The sequence below is a fragment of the Euleptes europaea genome, chromosome 5 (assembly GCF_029931775.1).
Source record: "Euleptes europaea isolate rEulEur1 chromosome 5, rEulEur1.hap1, whole genome shotgun sequence".
NCBI classification, from domain to species: domain Eukaryota; kingdom Metazoa; phylum Chordata; class Lepidosauria; order Squamata; family Sphaerodactylidae; genus Euleptes; species Euleptes europaea.
Window position 1 is genome coordinate 35,339,787 of NC_079316.1, and position 24,187 is coordinate 35,363,973.

Genomic DNA, 24,187 nt, shown 5'->3' on the forward strand with positions numbered 1-24,187 from the left:
GGGTTCCCATACGTCCTTGGCCTCCCCTTCCCTCCTCTTTGTTGCATGGCGACGCCTTCGCCTGAGGGCCCAAGCTGGTAAACCTGGGACCGAGGCTGAGGCCACCCAGTAGTCATCCCCATTGCTTTGAGAGGAATCACTAGGGGAAGATGTCTCACCATCAGAGGATGAAGAATCGGACTCAGCTGTCCTAGTCCTTCTGGCCACCCTCTTCCTGCCCCTCTTTTTGGCAGGTTGGCCCCTGCGCTTAGCCCGGCACGGTTCCTCACTGGAGTCTGGTGAGCCGGAAGAAGAGGGTCCCCTCTTCCTCCTTCTGGGGGTGGCTGGCTGGCCTCTCGACGTTCCCTGGCCACTAGTGCCGGGGGCATCTTCAGCCTCCGGCTGCTGGGCATTAAGCCTGTTCATGGTGTTTGAAAGCTGCTCTACAGCATATGAGAGGTCCCGAAGGGTGGCCGCACGTGGCCTATCCCTAGACCCATTAGCAGTGGCTTGGGCCGTAGCTGAGGCCCTTTGAGACCTCCCGCCCGAGCGGGGTAATTGACCAGATCTGGGTGCAACGGTGTTGTCGTTGGCAGCGCGCCCCGCCACATTCGGAGTGAGCTGGAGGCGGGCCTGCCTCCCTGCTTTATACTCACGGGGGAGGGCTAGCCCCACCCCCGCCAAGCTCCCGCCCACGGCCCCCATTGGCTAGGAGCCCCAGGCTCCAGCCAATGGGAGACTGTTGCCGGGGAGACCATGACCGGCACAAGCCCATGAGTGAGAGCAAACGCACATGTCGGCTGGCCGGCTATCTTGTCTCCTGGCTCTCTGCGCTCCACCCCCCCTGCTGCGGGCGGCAAACATGGCTCCTGTTGAAGCGGGAACCAGAGCTTGTGGGGAGGACGAATCTTCTTTCCTCATTCTCTGTCTGTCCCTCTTGCTTTTCCTCCCCCTGGCAGTCCATACCCTTTCCTTCTCTCCCACCCACCCATCTACCTATCATTTTCTGTTTCACTTCTTGGCAGCCTCTGTCTCACTCACACACATTTTTTCAGCTCCTTTCTCCCATTTTCAGCGTTCCAGTTTTTAAATCTTTTCTATTCCTCTCCCTCCCAACTTTCTTTCCTTTCTCTTATCTTTTACCATTTTAAGCCCCCTTCCCTGGCCCATTTTTTTTAAATAGAAGCACACATTGTTTCTATGATTTTGGAGTTTTTCTAACTCTTAATGATTTTTTTAACATTACATGTTTTTCTGCAAACCTGGGGCTTTCCCAAGGTTGTAGAAAAATCCCTCCATTCTGTCCCTAGGGTTGCCAACCTCCAGGTAGTAGCTGGCGATCTCCCACTATTACAACTGATCTCCATCTAATAAAGATCAGTTCACCTGGAGGAAATGGCCACTTTGGCAATTTGATTCAATGGCATTGAAGTCCCTCCCCTCCCCAAATCCCGCCATCTTCAGGCTCCGCCTCAAAAATCTCCAGGCATTTCCCACCCCGGAGCTGGCAACCCTATCTGCCCCTGGTCTGTTTATGTGAGTTTTTTGTTCCACACTCTATGGCTTAGTTCAGAATTAAATATAATGATTGTTTAGTGATGCATATAACTAATGTGCTAATTCTGGGGTTGTCAAATTTTGTCATATTCCAGGAAAGTAGCCATATTTAATCTCTTGTAATAAAACAAGAAGACATGGAATCTGAAAAACGTATGTGTTCCATCATTGTTTTTCCATTATTTTGACTTGAGCTACCATAGGCTAGAGCCCATTTATTCAGATTCAGGCCAAAAAGTTGATAGGTGGTAGATATGTTCCCTTGAAAGCAGGCATTATCAGCATTTAGCAGGAAATGCTTGTTGAATTTGCAAAATTCAGATATCCATGTTGAAGGCTGACAATCACTTAAATCAACCTACTGAACATTATAGAGAAGGGTTTATTTTACAAAGTAGAGACATCCTATTAACACAGTCCATGATCCAATCAATTTTTGTGAAACAGCACATCAGTTTATTTAGACGTAAAGGGGTATGTATCAGAAATATTCATGAGGTTTAATTTCTGTTAAACATGGTAACCTGAGATCATGGAGAGACTGATTTTTTTTTTTGCAAATGATTTTTGTATAGCGCCATTTTTAATTTCTGGTTTCTGTCCATCAATTCTCTTACTTAGATACTGACTTGATTGGGTTATGAAAACTGGCATACCTTTTTGTGGCATGTAATAGCATATATGGCATTGAATAATGTGCAGGAAAATAAGAATGTGGCTGAAATTCTTCAGTAATAATGTTACCAGAATACGTATATAAAAGGAGGATTTTCTAATCCACTTTTTCCCTAAAGGAAACCTATAGCTGATTATAACACTGCGACCACCTCCTTTTTAGCTTAACAATGACAACTCTATATGGTAGGTTAGGCTGAGAGTGACTGACCCATGATCACCCAGCAAGCTTCCATAGAAGAGTCAGGATTCCAGCTTTGTTTTCCCAGATGCCAATCATACACTTTTAACCCGTTGGCTGCAGCAATGTTCAACAGAACTCTCTTTTGGTAGGGTAGGAGTGACACTTTTAACCACTACACTACATTGAATAGAAAAGTTGTCTCTGAATAAAGGTACAGAAAATTTGTCCAAGGTTGACTCTTCTACTGAGAACCAAGTTGTGTGGAACCATAATATGCTTATGTGATATAAAATAGATAGTTCTCCAACTTCCTGAGCATTTGGAATGGCACACAGCTTTCTCTGAGAAGTTCGAAGTTGGTATCTCTTCCCCCCTCTCTGAACCACAGTGTGATCATGTCAGCTGCTGTTGGGTATAATTCTCTTTCCTTAATGATCTGACACATGATTAGAAAACAACATGAAATATTTTTAGATCTGTGCTTACAAGTTGTCACTTTTTTTACTCTCTAATTTTTTTGACTAAGCAGTCTAGTGAAAGAGGAGTAGGAACTGAAAATTTATTCTTAAACACTTGTTTTTCTGAATAGCAAAGAGTAAATAGGTTGGAAAAGAACCGGTGCAGCAAATTTTGTTTAATTTCCCCCCTTATCTTTGGGCACTCAAAAGGCTATGTTAGTTGTAGGCCAAAGAATTTCTAGGCTGTATCTTAAAATCTTAGGGAAGCATATGGAAGGAATTCTGTGTGGAATACTGAACAGATGCAACAAAGTATAATGATCTTATATTCTAATATCCACAATGCAAATTAGAGTGAGTGCACCCTAATTATTTTTCATCTCTTCTCCAATGGCATGAAAAAGAAAGTTGATATTAATAGAATGTAATGGCATTTTCTTGGCTCCTAGTAACAATTTTTAAAATTTTAGTATGCTCATCTTTCTTGCTTCTAGGCATATACCCAGAGCATTTGCTATAGCAAAACGTATGTATATGTGTGTGTGAGGGAGAAATCTACATTAGACTACAGCAATGCACTCTACATGGGGCTGCCAGAATGTTGACAGTAGTGTGATGCACAAGAGACCCTTATGCCAAGGGAACCCTTTTTACAATATGAATTCCCTTGTTGTACATGTTTACACCTGAGTGTGGCCCCATAAATGATAGAAGGAGCCTGAATTAGAATGATATTGAAAGGAAGTGAGTCATGCCAAAGGAGTAAAGGAATGCACATCACATAAGTCTGCCTTTTTATCCATTGCCTGTTTACACTCTATTTTTCCCATCAGAAAAAGCATAGTTGTGATCTTTGTGTTTCTGTATAAAATCAGTTCTTTTTTGTCTTTCTTTTGTGTCACCTCTCAACTAAACAATAACACAATACCAAAAAGTAAACAAAACAATTCGAACCTACAAAAATGTGTCAAACCAAGAAACAAAGATCAATGGAAACATGCCAGGGAATAAAACCACATAAAATAAACAGAGCAGTTTAAAATGGTATTGATAAAACAGTTCTCAGACTAGGGTCTCTTTCACACAGCCCAAATAATGCACTTTCAGTCCACTTTCAGTGCACCTTAACAATCGTTTGCAAGTGGATTTTGCCAGTTCACACAGTCAAATCCACCTTCAACGTGCATTGAAAGTGGATTGAAAGTGCATTATTTGGGCTGTGTGAAAGTGCCCTAGGGCTGCAAAGCCCCCAGTGGGAGCATGGAATCCCCTATCTCCAGGCAGGAGAAAAATTAAAAAGAAAAATATTGCCTTATCTACTTGCAGGAAGTTCTGATGATAGAGTTCTTGATGGTTCCTACCCTTTTTTACTAGCAGGTAGATCTTGGAATAAGCAGGAACTCTATGGAAGAACTTCCTGTAAGTAGATGAGGCCTTATTTTTCTTTTTAATTTTTCTTTTGGGATGCTGCCCCCCCCCCACAACCCTACCGCCAGTTGCCAGGCAACACTATCTCAGGCTCAGCACAAATCATATAGTAGCTAAACTATTAAAAGCCTGGGTAAAGAGAGATGTTTTGGCCTGAGGCTTAAAGGAAAGTAAGGTAAGGCTTCCTTCCTTCAGATCAGCTCAGTTCAGGGTTTTTTTTTTTTTTTTTTTTGCTGTATATGGGTGGAACAGATCCATCTCAGCACAGTTGTATGGCATACCTTCAGAATCCAGATTTCAGCAAGTTCTGATTCTCTGAATAGCCATGGTGGGGTTTTGCTTCTGTCAAGCTTTTAAAACGCTCTTGCATTAATAACTATGTGCCTAAGTGTAAGTGCAAAGCAATACACAGGAGTCTGGAAATGCAGGTGTTTTTTGTTTTGGCTGAAGCCATATAAACATTCTGAGATAACTTTATAAAATCCTTTCAAGATTTTATATGCACGACCAGAGTTGACTCGGGCAGATTCCCCGTTGGGGGGGAAGGGCTTAGGTTACCAATCTTGCAGTTTGTAAAATTAGCCTAATAGGCTAAGTGAGCAATCCTAGCAGGTCTTCTCAGAAGTCCCATTTTATTCAATGGGCTTATTCACAGGAAAATGTTCTTATGATTCCAGTATGTTCAGTTCAGTTTATTTACAGTCATTTGACCAGTAAGTATCAGTACAAAATTTACAATTTTAAAAGATTTCAGTATGTGTATATAATCATAGAATCACAGAGTTGGAAGGTACCACCAGGGTCATCTAGTCCAACCCCCTGCACAATGCAGGAAACTCACAACCACCTCCCCCTACACCCCCAGTGACCCACACTCCATGTCCAGAAGATGGCCAAGATGCCCTCCCTCTCATCATCTGCCTAAGATCATAGAATCAGCATTGCTGACAGATGGCCTTCCAATCTCTTCTTAAAAACCTCTAGAGAAGGAGCGCTCACCACCTCCCGAAGAAGCCTGTTCCACTGAGGAACCGCTCTAATGGTTAGAAAATTCTTCCTGATGTCTAGTTGGAAACTCTTTTGATTTAATTTCAACCCATTGGTTCTGGTCCGACCTTCTGGGGCAACAGAAAACAACTCAGCACCTTCCTCTATATGACAGCCCTTCAACTACTTGAAGATGGTTATCATACCCCTCTCAGCCTTCTCCTCTTCAGGCTAAACATGCAGACCACCTCTTCTTGCCACTTGATTAAACTACGCAGTTAAAAGGTGTTATTATTGGTAATAATAATATTATTGAGACTTTTAATAAAATAATCAGATGTTCCTGTTGTGTATTACTGTTAATTGTCATTTGGGGCCCTATACCTTTGCTGTGTGGCTACAGAAAGCACACCCTCTTTTGCTAGACACTTTGGTGCTTATAGAAAAACATCGGAGTTATGCAAATGGAAGTACCAAGAGTGAGAGGAAGGGAGCTCTGTGGGAGAGGAGTGCCTCTGCAGCTGGGGTCTCCAGCTCTGGACTGGGAAATTCTTGAAATTCGGAGATGAAGCCTGTGGAGAAGGAGTTTGGGGAGGGATTTCACCTAAAATCTATGGTAACTATACAGACTACCCTCTGAAGATGCCGTTTTCTCTAGGGGAAGTGCTCTCTGACGTGGTAATTATGGGAGAACTACAGGTCCCACCTGGAAGTTGGCAACCCTATCTGCAGCTCCCAGAGATAATAAGGAAACAACCCCTCAGCACTGTCAGTGCAGGAAAAGGACTGGGATGAAGAAGAGTTGGTTTTTATATGCTGACTTTCTCTACCCCTTAAGGAAGAATCAAACCGGTTTACAATCTCCTTCCCCTCCCCTCCCCACAACAGACACCCTGTGAGGTAGGTGGGCCTGAGAGAGCTCTAAGAAAACTGTGACTAGCCCAAGGTCTCCCAGCTGGCTTCATGTGTAGGAGTGGGGAAACCAGCCCAGTTCACCAGATTAGCCTCCGCCGCTCATGTGGAGGGACTGGGAATCAAACCCGGTTCTCCATATTAGAGTCCACTGCTCTTAACCACTACACCATGCTGGGTGGCAAGATAACAAGCCCTTCCTTCCCCTGTAGTGGCATTCTGAGCCCAAATGTATTTAACAGCCATTCCCCACAGCTGCAGTGTGGCTGCAGGGAAACAGGCTGGGTCTGGGCAACCTGGACCCAACTGTTCGAAAACCAGAATATCTAGTTTGGCCCTAGGACCCATTTAACTCAGTGGCATTCATTCCTGAGTAAGCATGTGTAGGAGTGGGCTATTAGCATTTGAAATGGTTGTTTATTTTGTACATAATTTGCAGAGGTACTTCTGCTCTTTCAAATCAAGATCCTTCCTTGCTCTTGTTTCTGCAGCTGTAGCTCTTCTGTTTCTTAGTATCATCATTCATTCTTCCAAACAAAGGAATCTGAGAAACAGAGAGCCTCTAAAACTGGATAAGCTGATTAGTTTAATTGTGCTCCTTTCTTATTTTGTATTATAATAATGATCTGTTTTATAATGAAGATCTGTTTTATCCCTTAGTGTTAATATTCTGTGTGATACCATTTCTTTTTTCTCTTAGAAAAATGTTTTTATTTTAATTCAGGATTACCAGAATGAACAAAGACATTTGTGAAAGAAGAAACAATGTGATGCTAGTTATTATTATTTATTCACTGCCTGTGTATCCTGCCCTTTTATTAAAGTAATGGAGATCAAAGCTACCAGTTCCATTAGTGATCACACCTGATATACCTGTCTAAACTGGAAAAGGAATCCCTAGCAACTTCTAAACACCCATTTCTTACACAGTAAGGAGCAAGCTGTTCCTTTAGGGGGAATAGTCCCCCATCTAGTACAGACTATCCCTCCTCCCAGATTGGTTTTACCTCAAGCCACCAGTACTTCCATTTTGTCTGGGTTAAGTTTGTTTGCTTACCTTCATCTAGCCTATCACCTCCAGACACTGATTTACAATCTCCATCACCTCTCCAGGCTGAGATGGAAAAGAGAGAGTAGTGTGTCATCTGCATATGGATTTCTGGAGGACTCATCTGTCCTTGACCCATTTCAGTCTAGCTTCAGATCTGGTTTTGGGACTGAGTAACCTTAATTGCTCTGATGAATGATCTTCCTTTCCATCTTAATAAGGACAACATCCTTTGCTTATTTTATTAGACTTTTCTATGACCTTTGACAATTTAGATCACTCCATTATGGAGTGGATATCAACAGTTTGGCCATAGTGGTTTTGGTTGTTTCTCTCCTGACAGCTATCCAGAGTTTCTGTGGGAAAGTCTGAATCAGCAGATTCATACTTGATCAGCAGAGTGCCGCAAGGATCAATTTTGTGTCAATGCTCTTTAATATTTATGTCAGGTCTCTGAATGTGATTTTTTGTAGCTAGGAAGATTGGGAGTCATCAGTATGCTGATGATACCTCTCTCTCTATATATATATTTTGCCTAAGTCCCGGGAAGCTGTGTGTCCATTGGTGGCATCAGGGCTAGACTTCTGGGTAGGTGTCTCACTGATTCAGTGCTCCCCCCAATCAGGTTATAGCTTTTCATTAGAAGTGTACATTATTGTTGAAATCCCTTGCAAAAGATCATTAAGTACTGAGCCTGACATTATTTACCTGCACCACTGGCTGTGTTGGTTCTAAAACAGTGTCTTGAGGTTGTGGTCAAGGGATTAAGGTAGAACCAAATGAAGCTGAATCCATACAAAACTGAGGCGATGCTAGTTGGAAAGGCTGATCGGAACTCTGGAGGGTAGAGTCTACATGTTTTAGACAGAGTGAAATCTCTTTTGCAGATCAGATTAAGAGCTTTGGAGTACTTATGGAATGCAGCTTTGTTTGAGTAATAGGTTAGTGTTGTGGCTGGTGCTTTGAATGAATTGCATGTTGTTCACCAACTGTCTCTAGTCGGATTTGGCTGATCTGGCCATGCTGATTCATGCTTTGGTAGCCTTGTAGCTTTGACAGCCTTGCTCAGGTCCTGCAAACTGAAGGCCCTGGCTTCCTTTATAGAGTCCATCCATAGGGTCTTCCTCTTTTCCTGCTGTGTTAGCATCCAATATTTTACAAATGGAAACTGGAACATACTTGGAACATCCCTGTGTCAACACCAAGAATTATTTGACCACCTCCCCCTAAATATGATTGGCTAGCAGGTTTGAGATTTATGCACAGATAAATTCTGACACAGGGAGCAGTAAGGATTGTGGTGTGCTCTGGCAAATTTATTGCAGAAAAACTGCTTATTTATTGCAACTAGAGGGTTCTGGCAAGTAAGGGGTATAATGTTGTACAGTAAGATGAAAGGCTTCTTACTGAAGGAATCTGTTATAAAGCATAAAAGCCATGTTAAGCAACATAATTTATGAATAGTGCAGCTGCTTTTGCCAGCAAAACTGTAGCCACCAAGAGCTTCTGTCAGCTCTGCTTAAAACAGCACCATTGGTTACCTTTCTGTTTCCAAGCTCAATTCAAGGTGCTGGTGATGACATTTAAAGCCTTTCATGACTTGGGACCCACGTATCTGAAGGACCATCTTGCCCTGCATAATCCCAGTTATCAGTGATGGGGACCTCATAAAGCAGGGGAAATCTCATCACCGCAGGCTGGTCTTCCAATCTTGTTCTGCCTGATCACCTGATTTACCCCATTCCTAATCACTCATTTAACATCCTATATTTTTGTAACATATACCTTGGACATGGATGGCCACCCTTTGTAGAGTTTGTTCTCACCCATCACTGTTAGATATATTTACTTTCTCCTCAGACAGGTACTCAACTCACCCATCTCTTGCCATATTCAAATGCTTGTCACTGGGACTGTGATGTGTCTTTGCTGGGCTCCTATGCTCTCAGAGAGGGCCTTTCAGTCTGTTGGCAGTATGACATATATGTTAGGCCTGAATTTCAATTTAAGACTATAATTCCTTTAAGAGGTGAAGAAATATATTTCTGTATCATTGCTATTTGGCCTAAATATATTTGATTTTGATTGTCCCAAATAACTGGCCAGTGCTAAGAAAAAAATCTTAGGATTGTACACGTGGATGCAGTTTTGCATAGTGCCTATAAATAGCTGAGTCTGCTAGCACGAGCTGCTTTATCATGTAATATAAATAACTTCAAGGTGTCCAGCCTGAAGTTTTTTTTTTAATCAGATGGGTCCAGAGAGACATTTATTATACAAGGTGTGCAGTATTGCATGACTGAGAGTTATTGTAATGCTTTTCTAATGGGTTAGACAGTGCCAAATGTCTTGCCATCTTTCTGTTCCTGTGGAGTTAGAGTAAAAAAAAACACCCAAACGTTTCCAATAGCAAAGTCACAATCCATGAAACAGTATTACTTAAGTAAAATAAATGTGTAACCTCTGAATTCCAGTGCTTGGAAGCAGCATTGGGGGGAGGGACTTGGCCCCGTTTGTTATTCCAGATGAAACAGAACACTGAACTAAATGGATCATGAAGTGAGCTTGCATCTTAATGCTGTTTTTACTAAGTGCAGGGTTGCATCTTATGCTGTTATTACTAATTGTATACATGCACAGCATTCTCTTTTTACTTAATATGGAGTTGCACAGCAGTTTGTGAAGTAGCAGAGGTTGAAAGAAAAAATATTAAAACTCTAGTTGGGGGCATAAAAAAGCCCATGAGACATTTTGCCACAGTTTGTGTATAATAACAATAGGGTTTTGGATATGTACACACAAGGAGATATTGCTGCTTCTCCGTCCCAAAAGCCATGAGCATTTTTCATAGTGTGTTAAACAGTGACCTTACCACATTGAGTCACAGGTAAATGAATGACCTTTACCCATCAGATCTCTCAAATAATGCTTTCGTATTTTTTCATATGTTATTGTTAGTAATGTATTTGGGAAAAAATGTTTATAGTAAAGAGTGGAAAAGAAAAATTTTTCAGGGAGGGGTTTGAACCTTAAAAATGATTGTAAAATGGGGTCTGTGATGCAGCCTTGTGAGCTTGGATGTTATCATAGAGTGGGTAGCTTCCCTGGTTCTGAAATGCATTCGACAATTCCAGTCTTGGAATATGAACCCCAACAAAACATTGTGATAGGTATAGAGGTTACCAGATTCAGGGGACAAGTTTAAACTCTACCCTAGTGGTGTCATTATATGTATGGCTATACTTTCACTGGCTGCTATTCACTATGAGGAAAAATAATAATGTATAATTTATGTGTTTGGTAAGAACCTTGCAAACCTGATAAGGAGGGCTTTAAACTAAAACCTGTGGGGGAGGGAGACAAAAAATCCAAAGCCTAGTATGATGCCAATAACTGGAGATAATACTAAAGTTACCTGGGGAGGGGCACAGATGCAGGGAACCGTTAATTTTCAGGAAAAAAAACGGTATCTACATGCTGAACTTGTTTTTCTATCTTGCAGTTTACAACCTAAGTGTTAAGATCAGTAATCTTAAAATGGAAAGCTTACCATTTATATTATCCCTAAAAACAAGGAATGGAAAAGAAGATAGTTGATATGATATTTATGATTTATGAAAAATTCTCTTGATATATTAAAAAAACTTAATTTCCAATGTTTGGGAAATATTAATAGAAATATAAACCAATAGTTAACATTGTATGTATTTTATCTAATTTACTTCATAATCCATTTTAAAACATTGTTTAATATTAATGTGTTTATCAAGTACTAAGTAAACAGTGCATTCCAAAGGAGAGTTACGGGCTTAGACTGGAGTAACTGTCCTTAGGAAAGCACTGAAAGTATTTTCTGATCCAGGCTAAAAAATATTAGGATAATTATTGTCAAATGGTCACTATTATTTTATAATATATTGCTGTTGTCTTTGATTATATATTGTCCATTATAGTGTCGTTGTAATATACTCTCTGTTTTGTTTTAAAAAAGAAAGGAAAAAAAAGATCAGTAATCGTACAAATTCTTATTCTGTAGGAACACAAATATGGTAAATAGAGAGACAAAAAGAGAAAGATATATACTCCCTACCCTTCCCCTTTCCCATATGCATGTCATCATGAACTTGAAGGGGTGGCCTCCTGTATGGTTCTCACAGTATAATTGGGATTTTGAGCACCATCTTGTGGTTTTTTTGGGGGGGGGGTGTTAGATATTTTATTGCCCTGAGCTAGATGACCCAGGCTATCCTGATCTCGTCAGATCTCAGAAGCTAAGCAGGGTCAGCCCTGGTTAGTATTTGGATGGGAGACCACCAAGGAAGTCCAGGGTTGCTGTGCAGAGGAAGGCACTGGCAAACCACCTCTGTTAGTCTCTTGCCATGAAAACCCCAAAAAAGGGGTCACCATAAGTCGGCTGCGACTTGAAGGCACTTTACACACACACAGAGGTATTTTATTATTGATTTAATTGTTATTAATTGTTATTGTATGATTTGAAATGATGTTACCTGCCCTGAGCCGGCTTGCTGGGGAGGATGGGCTACAAATCCAAAAATCACTTTCTCAGTACATAACTGACTGAGCAGTACCAGAAAACAAGTAGCATTAGTTTAACAGTTACAACAACAGTATGAAATCATACAATCTGTGGCATTGTACTGTAGTACAAGCTAACACGAGGATGCTGTGCCAGTTCCACAACATTGATTAGTACTTTGCTCCCACTACAGCTACCCTTACCACAGTTGGCACAGCGTAATCAAACAAAGCTGCTGCATGTTACAGATCGAACAGAAGGTGCTGAGTAGGGGAAGGATCGTTTGCTGACATATGCAAATGTGCAAAATTTGGCTTTTTTGGAGGGGGGATTCATTGTTTTTAAGGATATTTCTAGGAAGAAAGTGTATGCGTTGATGCAATGCATGCATACTCAGATGTTCTACAGAGTTCAGTGGAATGTTTGAATTGTACATAGGACTGTAGTTGCACACAAAGGGCTGATTGTTAAATAAGTGTGGGATGCAGCATTGCTGTACCCTCTTAAGTGCATTTGTTTTATTTAACAGTTTGATTGGGACAGGTTTGCATGAAGTGTTTGTCATAAATGCCATTGGAGGTAGCAGTTGCAGCAAAAACCAAAATAGGAGTGTTTTAACATCTTAACCCCCTCAGCCCATCTGACAAAGTGGGATCCAGTTCATGAAAGCTTGTGCTACAATAAATTTGTTAATCCTTAAGGAGTGATTATAGAATTGGTTCTGTTTATGGGTTGGATCCAACACAGTGTTCTTCAGGTGCAAAAACTTCTGCCCATGGAGTGCAATTTTCTCAGCATCCCTTTCCTGTGGCAGCCTGAAATGCCTTCCCAAATCCTGTTACTGGGGTAAAAGGGGAACTGAGAAAGTCATCCTCTACAGGCAGAAATTCTTGCACACTCAGAAATGCTGCGATGAATCCAACCATCTGAATGCTTCTGGAATAGTGGTCCATATTTTTGCCTAAGATATACTTGTTGAAAAATGTATGCCCCTACTCTGACCTCTACGGAAAGAACAGGCTACAAACTGAAGGAAGCAAATATGGCAATTTCTGGGTGAATTTATTACAACTTGCATCATTTATAATTTATTACATCTACATCAGCTGACATGAGATCTGGCTGGAGGTGGCTTAGAGAGGAAAATGCATGTGGCACACTTTTCACTCCATGCTGACAACCCCTTTATCAGCTTGGAACAAAAAGTGTGCTGGGTATGCTTTCTGTTCCAAGATCCCTCCATCACCTGGCCAGCAGCAGAGGGTGGGGAGAGGCTTAAAGTAGAAAATGTGTCCTTTCTTCTCTTTATTGGCTGAAGAATCAGGTATCATAAAAGCATAAAGAAGCTGTTTACAGCCATGTTGGTTCTAAAGTAAAACTCAAAAACCAGACAATCTGTTTTTTGGGGTAATTTTTCTTATGGACCAACATGGCTGTAAACAACTTCTTTCATAGGTCAACATCTTGAATTGAAACCAGGAACTAATCAGTAACCAATGGAGTGACTGCAGAATAGGTATCATATTCTACTCTGGCCATGATAATGATTGAGCTGTGTGGGGTGTACATTCAGATACATCAGAGCTAAAAATATTTGGCACCCCAAATATAGCCAATTATGTTTTTGGGGAAACTGGAAAAATTGTCCTTCAAAATATTTGGGATTTACCAAGAAGACCAGGAGCCAATGTTTGCATACACCCAGAGACTGTTTTTTTCTTCACCCCCTTTCCACCTTTGTCTTTGCATCTCAAGCTGGGGGTGGGGGGTGGGGTAGGTCTGTGGGCTTGCCAAACTGCTTGTGTCAATTTTAAGTATCTTCGTCAGTTTTAAGAGGGATTTTTTCTTTGCCAGAGTTGCTTTGTGTTACCTTTGCGGATTTCACAGTGTTGCTCACATCTTAGTGCTTGGATTTGTTTTGCTGTGGATTCACATTGGTTCTGTTGATCTTGTACTGCTACTGTGGCACTGGAGTCTGCTGGGCATTCTGTACATTGTCATTTGTTCTGTTGGGCTTGCCACACAGCCCAATCCCTTGCTTTGATTTGTTCTGCTGTGATCCTCCAGTTTGACATTAGTCCTGTTGAGTTTGCATCTCCAGAATGCCCCTGGGTTCTGCTGGGCATTCCGTACATTGACATTTGCACTGCTTGGCTTGCAAAGAACTTCCCAGCTTCAGTTTCTGCTGCAAAGATTCTCTGGTTTGACTTTACTCTTGTTGAGCGTGCACTGTCAGAGTGGCACTGGGTTGTGCTGGGCTTGTGCACATTGCAATTGGTTCTGCTGGACTTGTTAAAGTGCACCCCACCTTCAGTTTCTACTGCAGAGATTCTCTGGTTTAAAATTGGTTCTGTTGGGCTTGCACTGCCATGGTGGCTCTGGGCTTCTGCACATTGCCATCGGTTGTTTTGGGCTTGCAGAAGTGCCCCCCTCCCCCAAGATCTGGAGTTTCAACTGCAGAGATTCTTTGGTTTGATTTTGGTTCTGTTTGGTTTGGCACATTGGTTTGTGGTTCTACTGGGATTACTGGGTTCTGCAGTGGCTCTGCTGGGCTGGTTGTGTTGATTCTTCCATGGGAGACATTTGACTAGTGATTGCTGCTTGCAAGCATAGTTTTGCCCTTGAAGGAACTTGGAGGTTTTTGTTTTTTTCCCATCCATAGGAAATAATGGAGGATGGATGGATGCACCCTATTCAGGGGCTCATAGAATTGGACCCCTTGGTCCAAGCTACTTGAAATTTTGGTTTTTTTTAAAAAAAAACAGGCACCAGCATCTCCCCTGCAACGTTGGTTCCTGTACCTTTAAAAACTCCCCCCACACCGCTACTCAGAAAATTTTCCTATAGGGAATAATGGACCTGAAAAATTTGGAAACCCAAAACTCCAAATACCATATCGGTATAGGAATTCAGGAATATTGTGAATACTGATATTTTCCAGGTCCAATATACCCGAATCCAAAAAATGCAATTTTTTGTTTTGTTTTTGCACACCCATAGCTGTGACATTCTGTACAAGCTGAAACTTCCAAGTTGTTTTCAGGGGCAGTCCCATGTAGAGTGCTAGTCTAGCTTCAAGGTTACTGTGACATACAACCAAGTAGCCAGATTGGCCTTGTCAGGGAGGCATCCCTCATGCTAAATGAAGACTGAAGGAATTTCACAACTGAATACATAAGCTGCACATTGGTCTACATCACAACAGTGTGTGTGTGTGTGTGTGTAAAGTGCCGTCAAGTCGCAGCCGACTTATGGCAACCCAGTAGGGGTTTCAAGGCAAGAGGTGGTTTGCCATTGCCTTCCTCTGCATAGTGACCCTGGTATTCCTTGGTAATCTCCCATCCAAATACTTACCAGGGCTGACCCTGCTTAGCTTCTGAGATCTGACAAGATCAGGCTAAAAACACGTGACTCATGATGTTACACAGCGATTTACTGAATTACAGTAAATCAGCTAAGCAAATGTTTACAAATGCCAAGATCCCTACCTTTATGTATAGAAACTGTATCTACTTGTATTTTAATAAAATGAATTTTATATTTGAGCCTAAGGTCAATGTAAAGTGGAAGGAAATAATGTTTTATTAAGGTTCTCATACATTAGTGAACATAAACCACTATAAAATATATACTACTGTAGGAAAGATCTCATTTGGTTAGTTCTAAAATTTCTGATATCAGGGCCAGTTCAGGGTATTTTTTTTTACTCACGCAAGGTTAATCCATCCACTCCAGGGCATGTATTACTACCACATTTTTAACGGATGCATCTGCTGCATCTGTACTACTTTAATTAACAGCAAAATGTCTCTTACTATGAGAGGAAATGTATGTGTAGAGATAGGCCAACGTACTGCAGAAATCTCTTTAAGTGCAGTATGTTCCCTGAGCACAGTAATGCACTGCACATCCCCATCTGGTCTGTACTGGTGAAGATTAATGGTAGCAATGACAGTAGTGGCAGAAAGGAGGTTCTCCAACAAATGCATCTCATATTGCAGATGTTCCTATCTGCATTGGCCTTATTTAAGTTATCTTTCTTACTCATTCTATAGTATGTTGGAACACTGGGAGTAGTTCATAATGTTTAGAACTAGCTTTTATATAAATAGGATACTTTTATTGCTTTGGTTGTCACTTGGTTTTATGGTTTTGGCTTCTTATATATTGTCTTGGGTACCCTTTAGGCAGAAAAACAATCAATTCGCTTTAGAAATAAATTAAATTGCAAGCATTAGAATGAAAATAAAAATTAGATGAATTGCTGAGACCCTCCATGCCCTTGCTCAGGGTAAGTCCCACTGGTTTTTTTAACCTATGCAGGTTTTTTGGGATGGCATATGTGTTCTTGGATTTGCCAATTTCTGGACTATTCTGTCAACAAAACTTTGAGACAGAGGTGAAGTTAATTGGTCTACTTCATTGGGTTAGAAGTCTGTTGGTATAAATTTTTACAAGCTTCCAAGATGATCGAATAAAAACATAAATGAAATTGCAAAATCCAGAGGGATACAAAGAAAATATTGGATGAAATATAGCGTAGAGATGCAATTAAGATCTCGGTGTTGTTTGGATGGACGGATGGATGGATGGATGTTCTCTCAGATTCAGGGCATTGTGCTTTTGGTTTTCAATTAAACAGAATTTTTCTTCAAGCACTTACTGCTTCACTGGAGTAGTGCATCACTCGATATATTTATTGTGTTTGCTGGCATTTTGTTTCATGGAATATCAAAGCTCATAGGAGTGGAAGGGCAACTTGGAAACAGCCCAATTTAGTTGTCATTCACAACTATGATTGATGCTTTAATTGTCTCACGAGAGTTTTGTTTATAATTGGATTTAGTTAGATTTTTTTTTATACACTTTTATTGATGGAGTGAACCATTGAGAAACACTGAAAGAAAAGATAAAGATAAGTATAAAAGGGGTCATTATTACTCCAGGGTTTCCAGAAACATACGTGTTTAAACAAATTCTGACACCAGTGTACGTTTAGCAATCACATAACCACAGAACATGCCATATGTGATAGGGGGACTGAAGGGAGCAACTGCTGCGAGAAGCTCAATTAATATTGCATTTGATACAGGGAAAGACAGCCCTCCAGTATGTAGGCCTTAAATCATAAATAACTGTAAGTACTAGCACCTTGAAGTTAGAAGTAAATAGGAAACCAGGACATATGTTTCAAAAAAATGATTTTGAGCAGAGCACCTAGATCTTGTAAGTAGGTTAGTGGCAACATTCTATACTCATTGAAGCTTCTGAGTTGTCTTCAAGGGCATTCCTATTTAAACTGTGTTTATTTATTATTTATTTGAAACATTTATTAGCCATCTTTTTCTCTTGCGGAACTCAAGGCTGCTTACAGTATAGTGACTACAAACTACACACAATACACACACATTAAAAAAATGTAAATAAAACAACAATTTTAAAAACACATAAAATGTCACAAATTAGATTTTAAAATTCCAATTAGGCCTGCCAATAAATTAAAAACTAAATCAGTCAAATGCAGTCCTAAATAAAACTGACTCCTGAAGACTGGCAGTGAGGGGGCCAGGCTCATCTCCCTGGAGAGGTTGTTCCATAATTGTGGGGTTGCCTTTTACCCATCAGACAAACTTATTTGATTGTTAGGAGGGCCCTCTCCTGCAGTCTTAACTCCCAAGCAGGAATGTATGGGAGAAAAGGGTCCTCCAGATACCCTAGTCTCAAGCCATGTAGGGCTTTAAAGAACAAAACCAACACTTGGGCTTGGTAGCAAATCTGTAGCCAGTGTAATTGTTGTAGTATTGGGGTCATATGCTCCCGGAAGCTGGTCCCAACCAGCAGTGTAACCACAGCATTCTGCACTATCTGCAGCTTCCGAACACTCTTCAAGGGTAGTTCCAAGTACAGTTCATTGCAATAGTCCAGTCTAGATGTAACTAACACATGGATCACTATGGCTTGATTTGACTGAACCAGGAATGGGCATGGCTGTCACACCAGGTGAAGCTGGGCAAAGGCACTCCAAGCCACCACAGCCACCCGGTTTTCTAAGATGACTGCTGTATCAAGTAGCATTCCTCAACTGTGAACCTGGCTTTTCAAGGGGAGTATAACCCATCCAAGAAAGCTGACATGTCAAGTCCCTGGTCTGCCTTTCTACTAACCCAGAAACCTCTGTCTTGTCAGGATTACATTTCTGCTTGTTCACCCTCATCCAGCCCATTATTGACTCCAACCGCCTGTTAGGAACACCAACAACATCCTCAGAATTAGATTGAAAAGAAAGGTAGAGCTGGATAGCATCCACATATTGGTGACACTGCAGCCCATACCTCCTGATGATCTCTCCCAGTGGTTTCTTGTACATATAGTATGGGGAATAAAATGGAGCCCTGCAGCACCCTAGAGGCCATGGGACAGAGCAGGAATCTCCCAACACAACACCTTCTGAGACCAACCCCCTAGATAGGGCTCAGACCACCATAACATGGTAGTTCCAGTTCTGAGAGGTGCCTCAGTAGGATACTATAGTTGATAGTATCAAAGGCCACTGCAAGATCCAGCAAAACCCGCAGGGTCACATTGCCCCATCTAGATGTCGATAGAGGTTACCAAGCAAGGCAACCAAAGCAGTCGCTGTTCCAAATCCTGGCCTGAAGCCAGATTGAAATGGATTCAGAAAATCAGTCTCTTCCAAGAGCCCCTGGAGCTGAGAAGCAACAACCTGCTCTAGCCCCTTGCCCAAGAATCAAAGATTGGAGACTGACCAGAAATTTTCCAACACAATGGGGCTCAGGGAGGGTTCCCCCCCAAAAAAAGGTCTAATCCCTGCCTAAACAGGTCTAATCTCCAGTTAAAAGGACCGCATAATAGTGATGTGAAGGACCTTGGTAGTCTTGGTACTGACCTGGCCTCTTGATATGGTCTGATTCAGTACAAGGCACCACCCTTCCACATGAAGCCTGCTGGGTAATCCTGGGCCGGTCACAGTTCTCTTAGTACTCTCTCAGCCCCACCTACCTTTATAAGGTGCCTGTTGTGGGGAAAGGGATTGTGATTGTAAGCCGCTTTGACACTCCTTAAGGTAGAGAAAAGCTGGGTATAAAAACCAACTCTTATTATTATTATATTTGGTGCATATTTTTTTAAAAAGATGAGTAATGGTGCTTATCTTCTCTTCTTTTCCATCTTCATGCTGTTTTCCCTTATTTTAAAAGAAACAAATTAAAAGTGGTGTTGCCCCTTAATATGATCTGCCATAGGTTACGGAATGATCCACACTGACTTCTAATGCTTCAGTTGAAGACTAATGGCTTAAAAGTGATACCTGAGCAGATAACTGCAGTGGGTACGGACCAAAAATGTCTTTCTCACATGATGGTGTTTTCTAGCATGCGAGAAGACAAGTGTGAATAAAGCAATTTACTATAGGTATTATAGTGGTGCTTTTAAATCTTTTTCCCCTTTATTCTCTCTGAATTGGAAAAAAAACTTTAAATGCAGTATTAAAGTCACCTTGGTGTAGTTTTGTATGCTAACCTCATACAAATTGAGGTGAAGCTTGTGATTTTTTTCCACTTTCAACTCTAGCTTTGTCAGCTAAGTTCTGCATCTGCTGACTTGTACCAGAATTTCTATGGAGTAGGACATTCAAGCTGACAGTTAGATGCTCCATGGATAAATACAGCAGCAGATAACAATGGAGCGCACGCTACATCCATTTGCTCTTATGAATCCTTAGAGTTACCAGAGCCCATAACTGCACTGTATTGACATGTTTATCTACTTATTTTTTTGCCAAATCATTCTACCTTTCAGTAATATTGAAGTTATTCAGTTGACTGTTCCTGTATTGCAAATGCTACTTCAGTATTGCCCCTATAGAAATTAAACCTGAAATAAGGATTTCTGAATGACTGATTTGGCATACACCAGTCAGCATTGCTAATTTGCTAGTAGTAGGGGGCACTGAGGGCATGGTCAGCCCTGTACATACATCAAATACACAACCTAACCCCAAATCTTTTTATTAATCATCTTGCCCACCTTATACACACTGGTATTTGTGGCATGTCAAGACAACAGAATGAAAGTCTTCCCTCTTTGGTTGCTTGGAGGTCACCAATAACCAGGTGCAAGTTGACTGAGACTTCATAAGGTGAAGGATGAGCCATCTGGGGGCTTCTTGTTGTTACTGGGTCCTAGCAATGTGTCAACTCCACATTCCATAGGAATATAGAATGTGCATCTGCACCTAGGAATCTCTTGCTTAATCCATCGTGGATTCACAAGGGACCAAATCATACTGTATCATTTTATGATACAGCAAAAAAAATTTCATGAACAGAAGGCTTGTGGTAATTAGATTTTGCTGGTACACTTATTATATAGTAGATGTTCTTGTTCGAGGTTGTACGCCGTAGGATTACCCAGTTTCCAGTATTGTGCAAAAGATGTCTCCTTTATAGCTGGAATGAACAAAGCCTGTATCTTAAAGGTTGGCCTAGACTTGCTGCTCTGCCAGGCCCTGTGCTTGGCTTGTGCTGGCTAGGAGCTGCCTTCCCTGGGCCACAGCTTGGGAAATTAGGAGAATCAAAGCAAAACAAATGCCTGTCACTGCTGATAAACACCTACAGACAAAAAACAAAAAACACACAGTTTTTTTCAGTGGGGGTGTGTTGTAATGCCCAAGAAGCCCAGATTTGTGTAACAACTCTGGAAAATCATGGTAACAACCTTAAACAGTGATTTTCTTGTATATTTTGGGCTTGGGAATTCCAGAATGCACGCCCCTTCTAGTTACTTAATGATTTTTGTTGAAAATAAACTGCAAAGGAAGAAGTGATCTATTTGAACTAATGCCAATACAGGACATATGGTCATGTGGCTTTGAAGAAGAGTGAAGATGCTCTGCACAAAGACAAAGTTCTTTTTTTAAATTGTTTTTCATTTAATATAATAACATGTAAATGAGCAGATAGTACTGAAATTAGTATAAAACAGTTAAGACATGTAACATTGTTAATAATAACAAAAAAGAAAAAAAATATAAAAATTGACTTCCCCCTCTCTCTCTTCTATCTTAAAATAAATTGTGTATACCTTTGCTAACAATACTAATCCCCCTTATTTTTTAATTAACAAATACTTATATTGTCTAATCTTACCATTTTCATTCAATACCTTAATTTTATCATATTAAAATATATTTATAAGGGATTAAATCAATGAATATCCTTTAAAAGGTCCCGTCAAAAACTGATTTTCACAGTAAAGTTCTCAGTTTATACTGACAATGTGGTATGGAGGATTGTGGATGTGGGAAGAATAGCAGCTGGTGGAAATCCTAAGGAATGAGACTGCCTTTTGCTAAGCAGTATTGATGGAAAACCTTTCTGTTACCAAGTGCTCATACTTTGAGGTGATATCCTGGGAGCTGGAAGGAAGCAGGATATATGTTCTACTGCAGGGATTACCAGCCTAGTTCACCTGTAGGCACTTTTTGAAATTTTGAAAACATTGAATGGACACCATGACAAAAGAGAGGCTGCCATGAGTGGTGGGGTCAATAATAACATATTTGTAGATTCCACGTCATGAATTCTCCTATGATATTTCTGAGTTAGTGCTCCCTGAAGATACAAAGGTGATGCTTCCTGGGTTCTTCTGAACTACCCACTGTTTCACTGAGGTAGAGAAATGCCAGAATTAGCTCTTTGCTATCAGAAAGAGATGCTTTGAGGAAGAGGAAGTAGATGCTAGGAAACACATTGGTGGGTGCCATGGCATATTGGAGATCAGTGTTGTACTGCATCTGTTTCTGAAATTCCAAAACCCACTCTCACCTTCTGTGAAATTATTTCTTTAAGAAACCAAGTCAAGAACCTTTTGGAGCATTTGGTGGATTATGATAAAAAGATTTTAAGCAGGAAATGTACTGTTTATAATTCTTTTTTGAGTTTAGATCTCTTATGTAAAATACTTAAATCTGGAACATGGAGAAAAGAGTGGCAAGATGTGAAAATAAGGCATCCACGTAAAAAAGAATATAGATATGTGCCATTATGTTGGTGTGGCTACCATCAGAAAGGTATAAGAGGAAATGGGGTCTCACATATTATAAAAACAGATATGAGACAGCTTGACATGGTAGATTATCCCTTAGCATACATATACAAATATGTATCTATGTATACAAATATATTCCTTTTACTTCTAAAGAGTACTTAAAAATAGTTTCTAAAACTGTAACAGTACTTTCAGTATAAAGGGATGTTTAAATTTAATAAGTAATTTCATCTGTGCAGGTTTGAAACACGTAGTATTCTTGAACTGAAATAAAGAAGAAGCCCATTTACTTATCCAAACTTTAGATGAAGCAACTAATCAATTAGTGGATATTGAGAGCAGAGTATCCATGACTGGCTGGAGTCATGTCAAGAATGATGGTGTTACACAGATCCTCTATTGGTACTGAAGGTTGTTAACTCAGTCAAAAGAGCAAGATATCTATTTGTTCTTATCTTAGTCTCATACAAAACAGCACAGTGTACTTTCAACACATAAAAATTTTCCAGATAGCATGGATTTCTAGTGCATTCCAAGAGGATACTATTACAAAATTCTGCTTCCAAGCTTTTTAAGTGCCACCATTTTAACATAACCAAATTCTTTTCACTCTGTCTGCTTCCTTGATTTATTTTTTGTGGAAAACCTGTGGATCTTTTTTTAAATTGAAATGTGAACAATGAACCATGTGTAATTGCTTATGCAAAGCCTTTGAAATTACCTAGGCTACTTATGAACTTCAGTCCATTCATCATTTAAGGTAAAAAGCAAATCCTATTTCATGGTATTAATTGATCAATTGGATTGTTTCTGTTCAGTTTGTTTCAGATTCATGCTCCAGCAGTCCTTGCCACCATGGCAACTGCAGTAGTAACAGTGACGGCTATCTGTGTGTGTGTGATGAAGGCTATGAAGGTACAAACTGTGAACATTCACTTTATAGTCCTCCAGTGTCTGGATGGACAGAATTGGTGGTGCCAGCACCGACCACCATGGAACCCGATACGGTCTTGCCAAGATCACAGGCCACAGTGACATTGCCTACGTGGGAGCCAAAGGAGGGGCAAAAAGTCGTGGACCTGAAATGGAATGAAGTAGAGGTGAGAAGGATTTTTCTGATATAATTTTTCTGTGCCATTTTAAAAAGCTTGTAATACAACTGCATTGGATGCTTTTAAAACTAATAGGACCTATTACCTGTAAATGAGCTATCATGTGAACAGTCTGGAAACTGCCCAGAATATGACCTGAAAGAAAAAAAACCTTAACATATCGTGGACTTAAAACTAAGCTTTGACTCATTGTTTTTCATGCTTTCATGGGAAACCTGCATGTTTTAACCGATTTATTGCTTAATTTTAATGTATAGATCATCGTCAAATTAAGTGGTTTCAAGAAAAAGCAAATGGTTAAGCATTATACATATCCTTCCTTGGACAGTTCACTTTCATTACATGAAATGTGGAGTGTCAGGAGGCAGTATTATGACGAACATACAATGTAGTATGCAGGTGTTGAAGAGAAATCAGAAAATCACACGGAAGAAAATTATTTTATCTTTACAAAAGCTTTTGAAATACACGTACTCTGCTTGGTCACTGGCAACATGGACAAATAGAAGTTTTGTGACAAGTATGAGTTTGAATTTGCCATGGTACCTGGAGGAAAAAGGAAAGAAAAAGGAAATCCCCTCTGCCCATGGGATTCTAAATTTCATTTTAAACCGCATTTAGAATATAGAGTTGGAGCAGGGCAGGAAACCACCAGCACTGGCATTCAGACATCATGGCAAACTGGAATTTGAGGCTTTCCCTGCTTGGAAGCCTTCAGCCATGACCTGTGCATAATGGAAGAAGAAACTGGATATGTGCTATACTATTCCAGCCATCCAAATGATCAACATAATATGTAGGAGTTTTTCTGATAGAGCAGCTATTGCCTGAAATAAATTATTTTACAAGAAGCACCATATAGATCATGGATTTGTTTACTTGGCAGATAGTGATAGAACAATTTATTTGGTAAAAAGCTTTCACTCAGTGAGGGGGGAAAATAACAGGCTTATTTGTTGTAGGGATCGGGTGGCAGAGTTGCTATCAGTGGTTTGTTGAAACTGTACATGATAGTGTGTCTCAGCTATGCTTACTATAAGTTATTCCTACTACACTTTCAGAAGTCTCAAGTGTTTACGTTACCTGATATTTAAAGGGTCATGTTGCAGTCACACAGATTTATCTGGCATATTATGAAATTCCATTTATTTTTTTCCTAAAGAGTTCATTGACATTTTTTGAAGGCAAGATCTGTTCTTTAGAAGAACCCTACAGTTTCTCCTGGCAAATATTTTTCTCTCA

At 40.4% G+C, this 24,187-nt stretch overlaps 1 protein-coding gene across 1 annotated transcript in view; it reads left to right on the plus strand.

The window, feature by feature from the left end:
- The window catches only part of DNER (delta/notch like EGF repeat containing), a 171,906-nt gene that overhangs the window by 58,878 nt on the left and 88,841 nt on the right, over window positions 1-24,187 (plus strand). Inside the window, exon 2 of the mRNA XM_056850405.1 lies at window positions 22,652-22,933. Coding sequence (XP_056706383.1) covers window positions 22,652-22,933 — 282 coding nt within the window. The remainder of the gene's footprint in view (window positions 1-22,651; window positions 22,934-24,187) is intronic.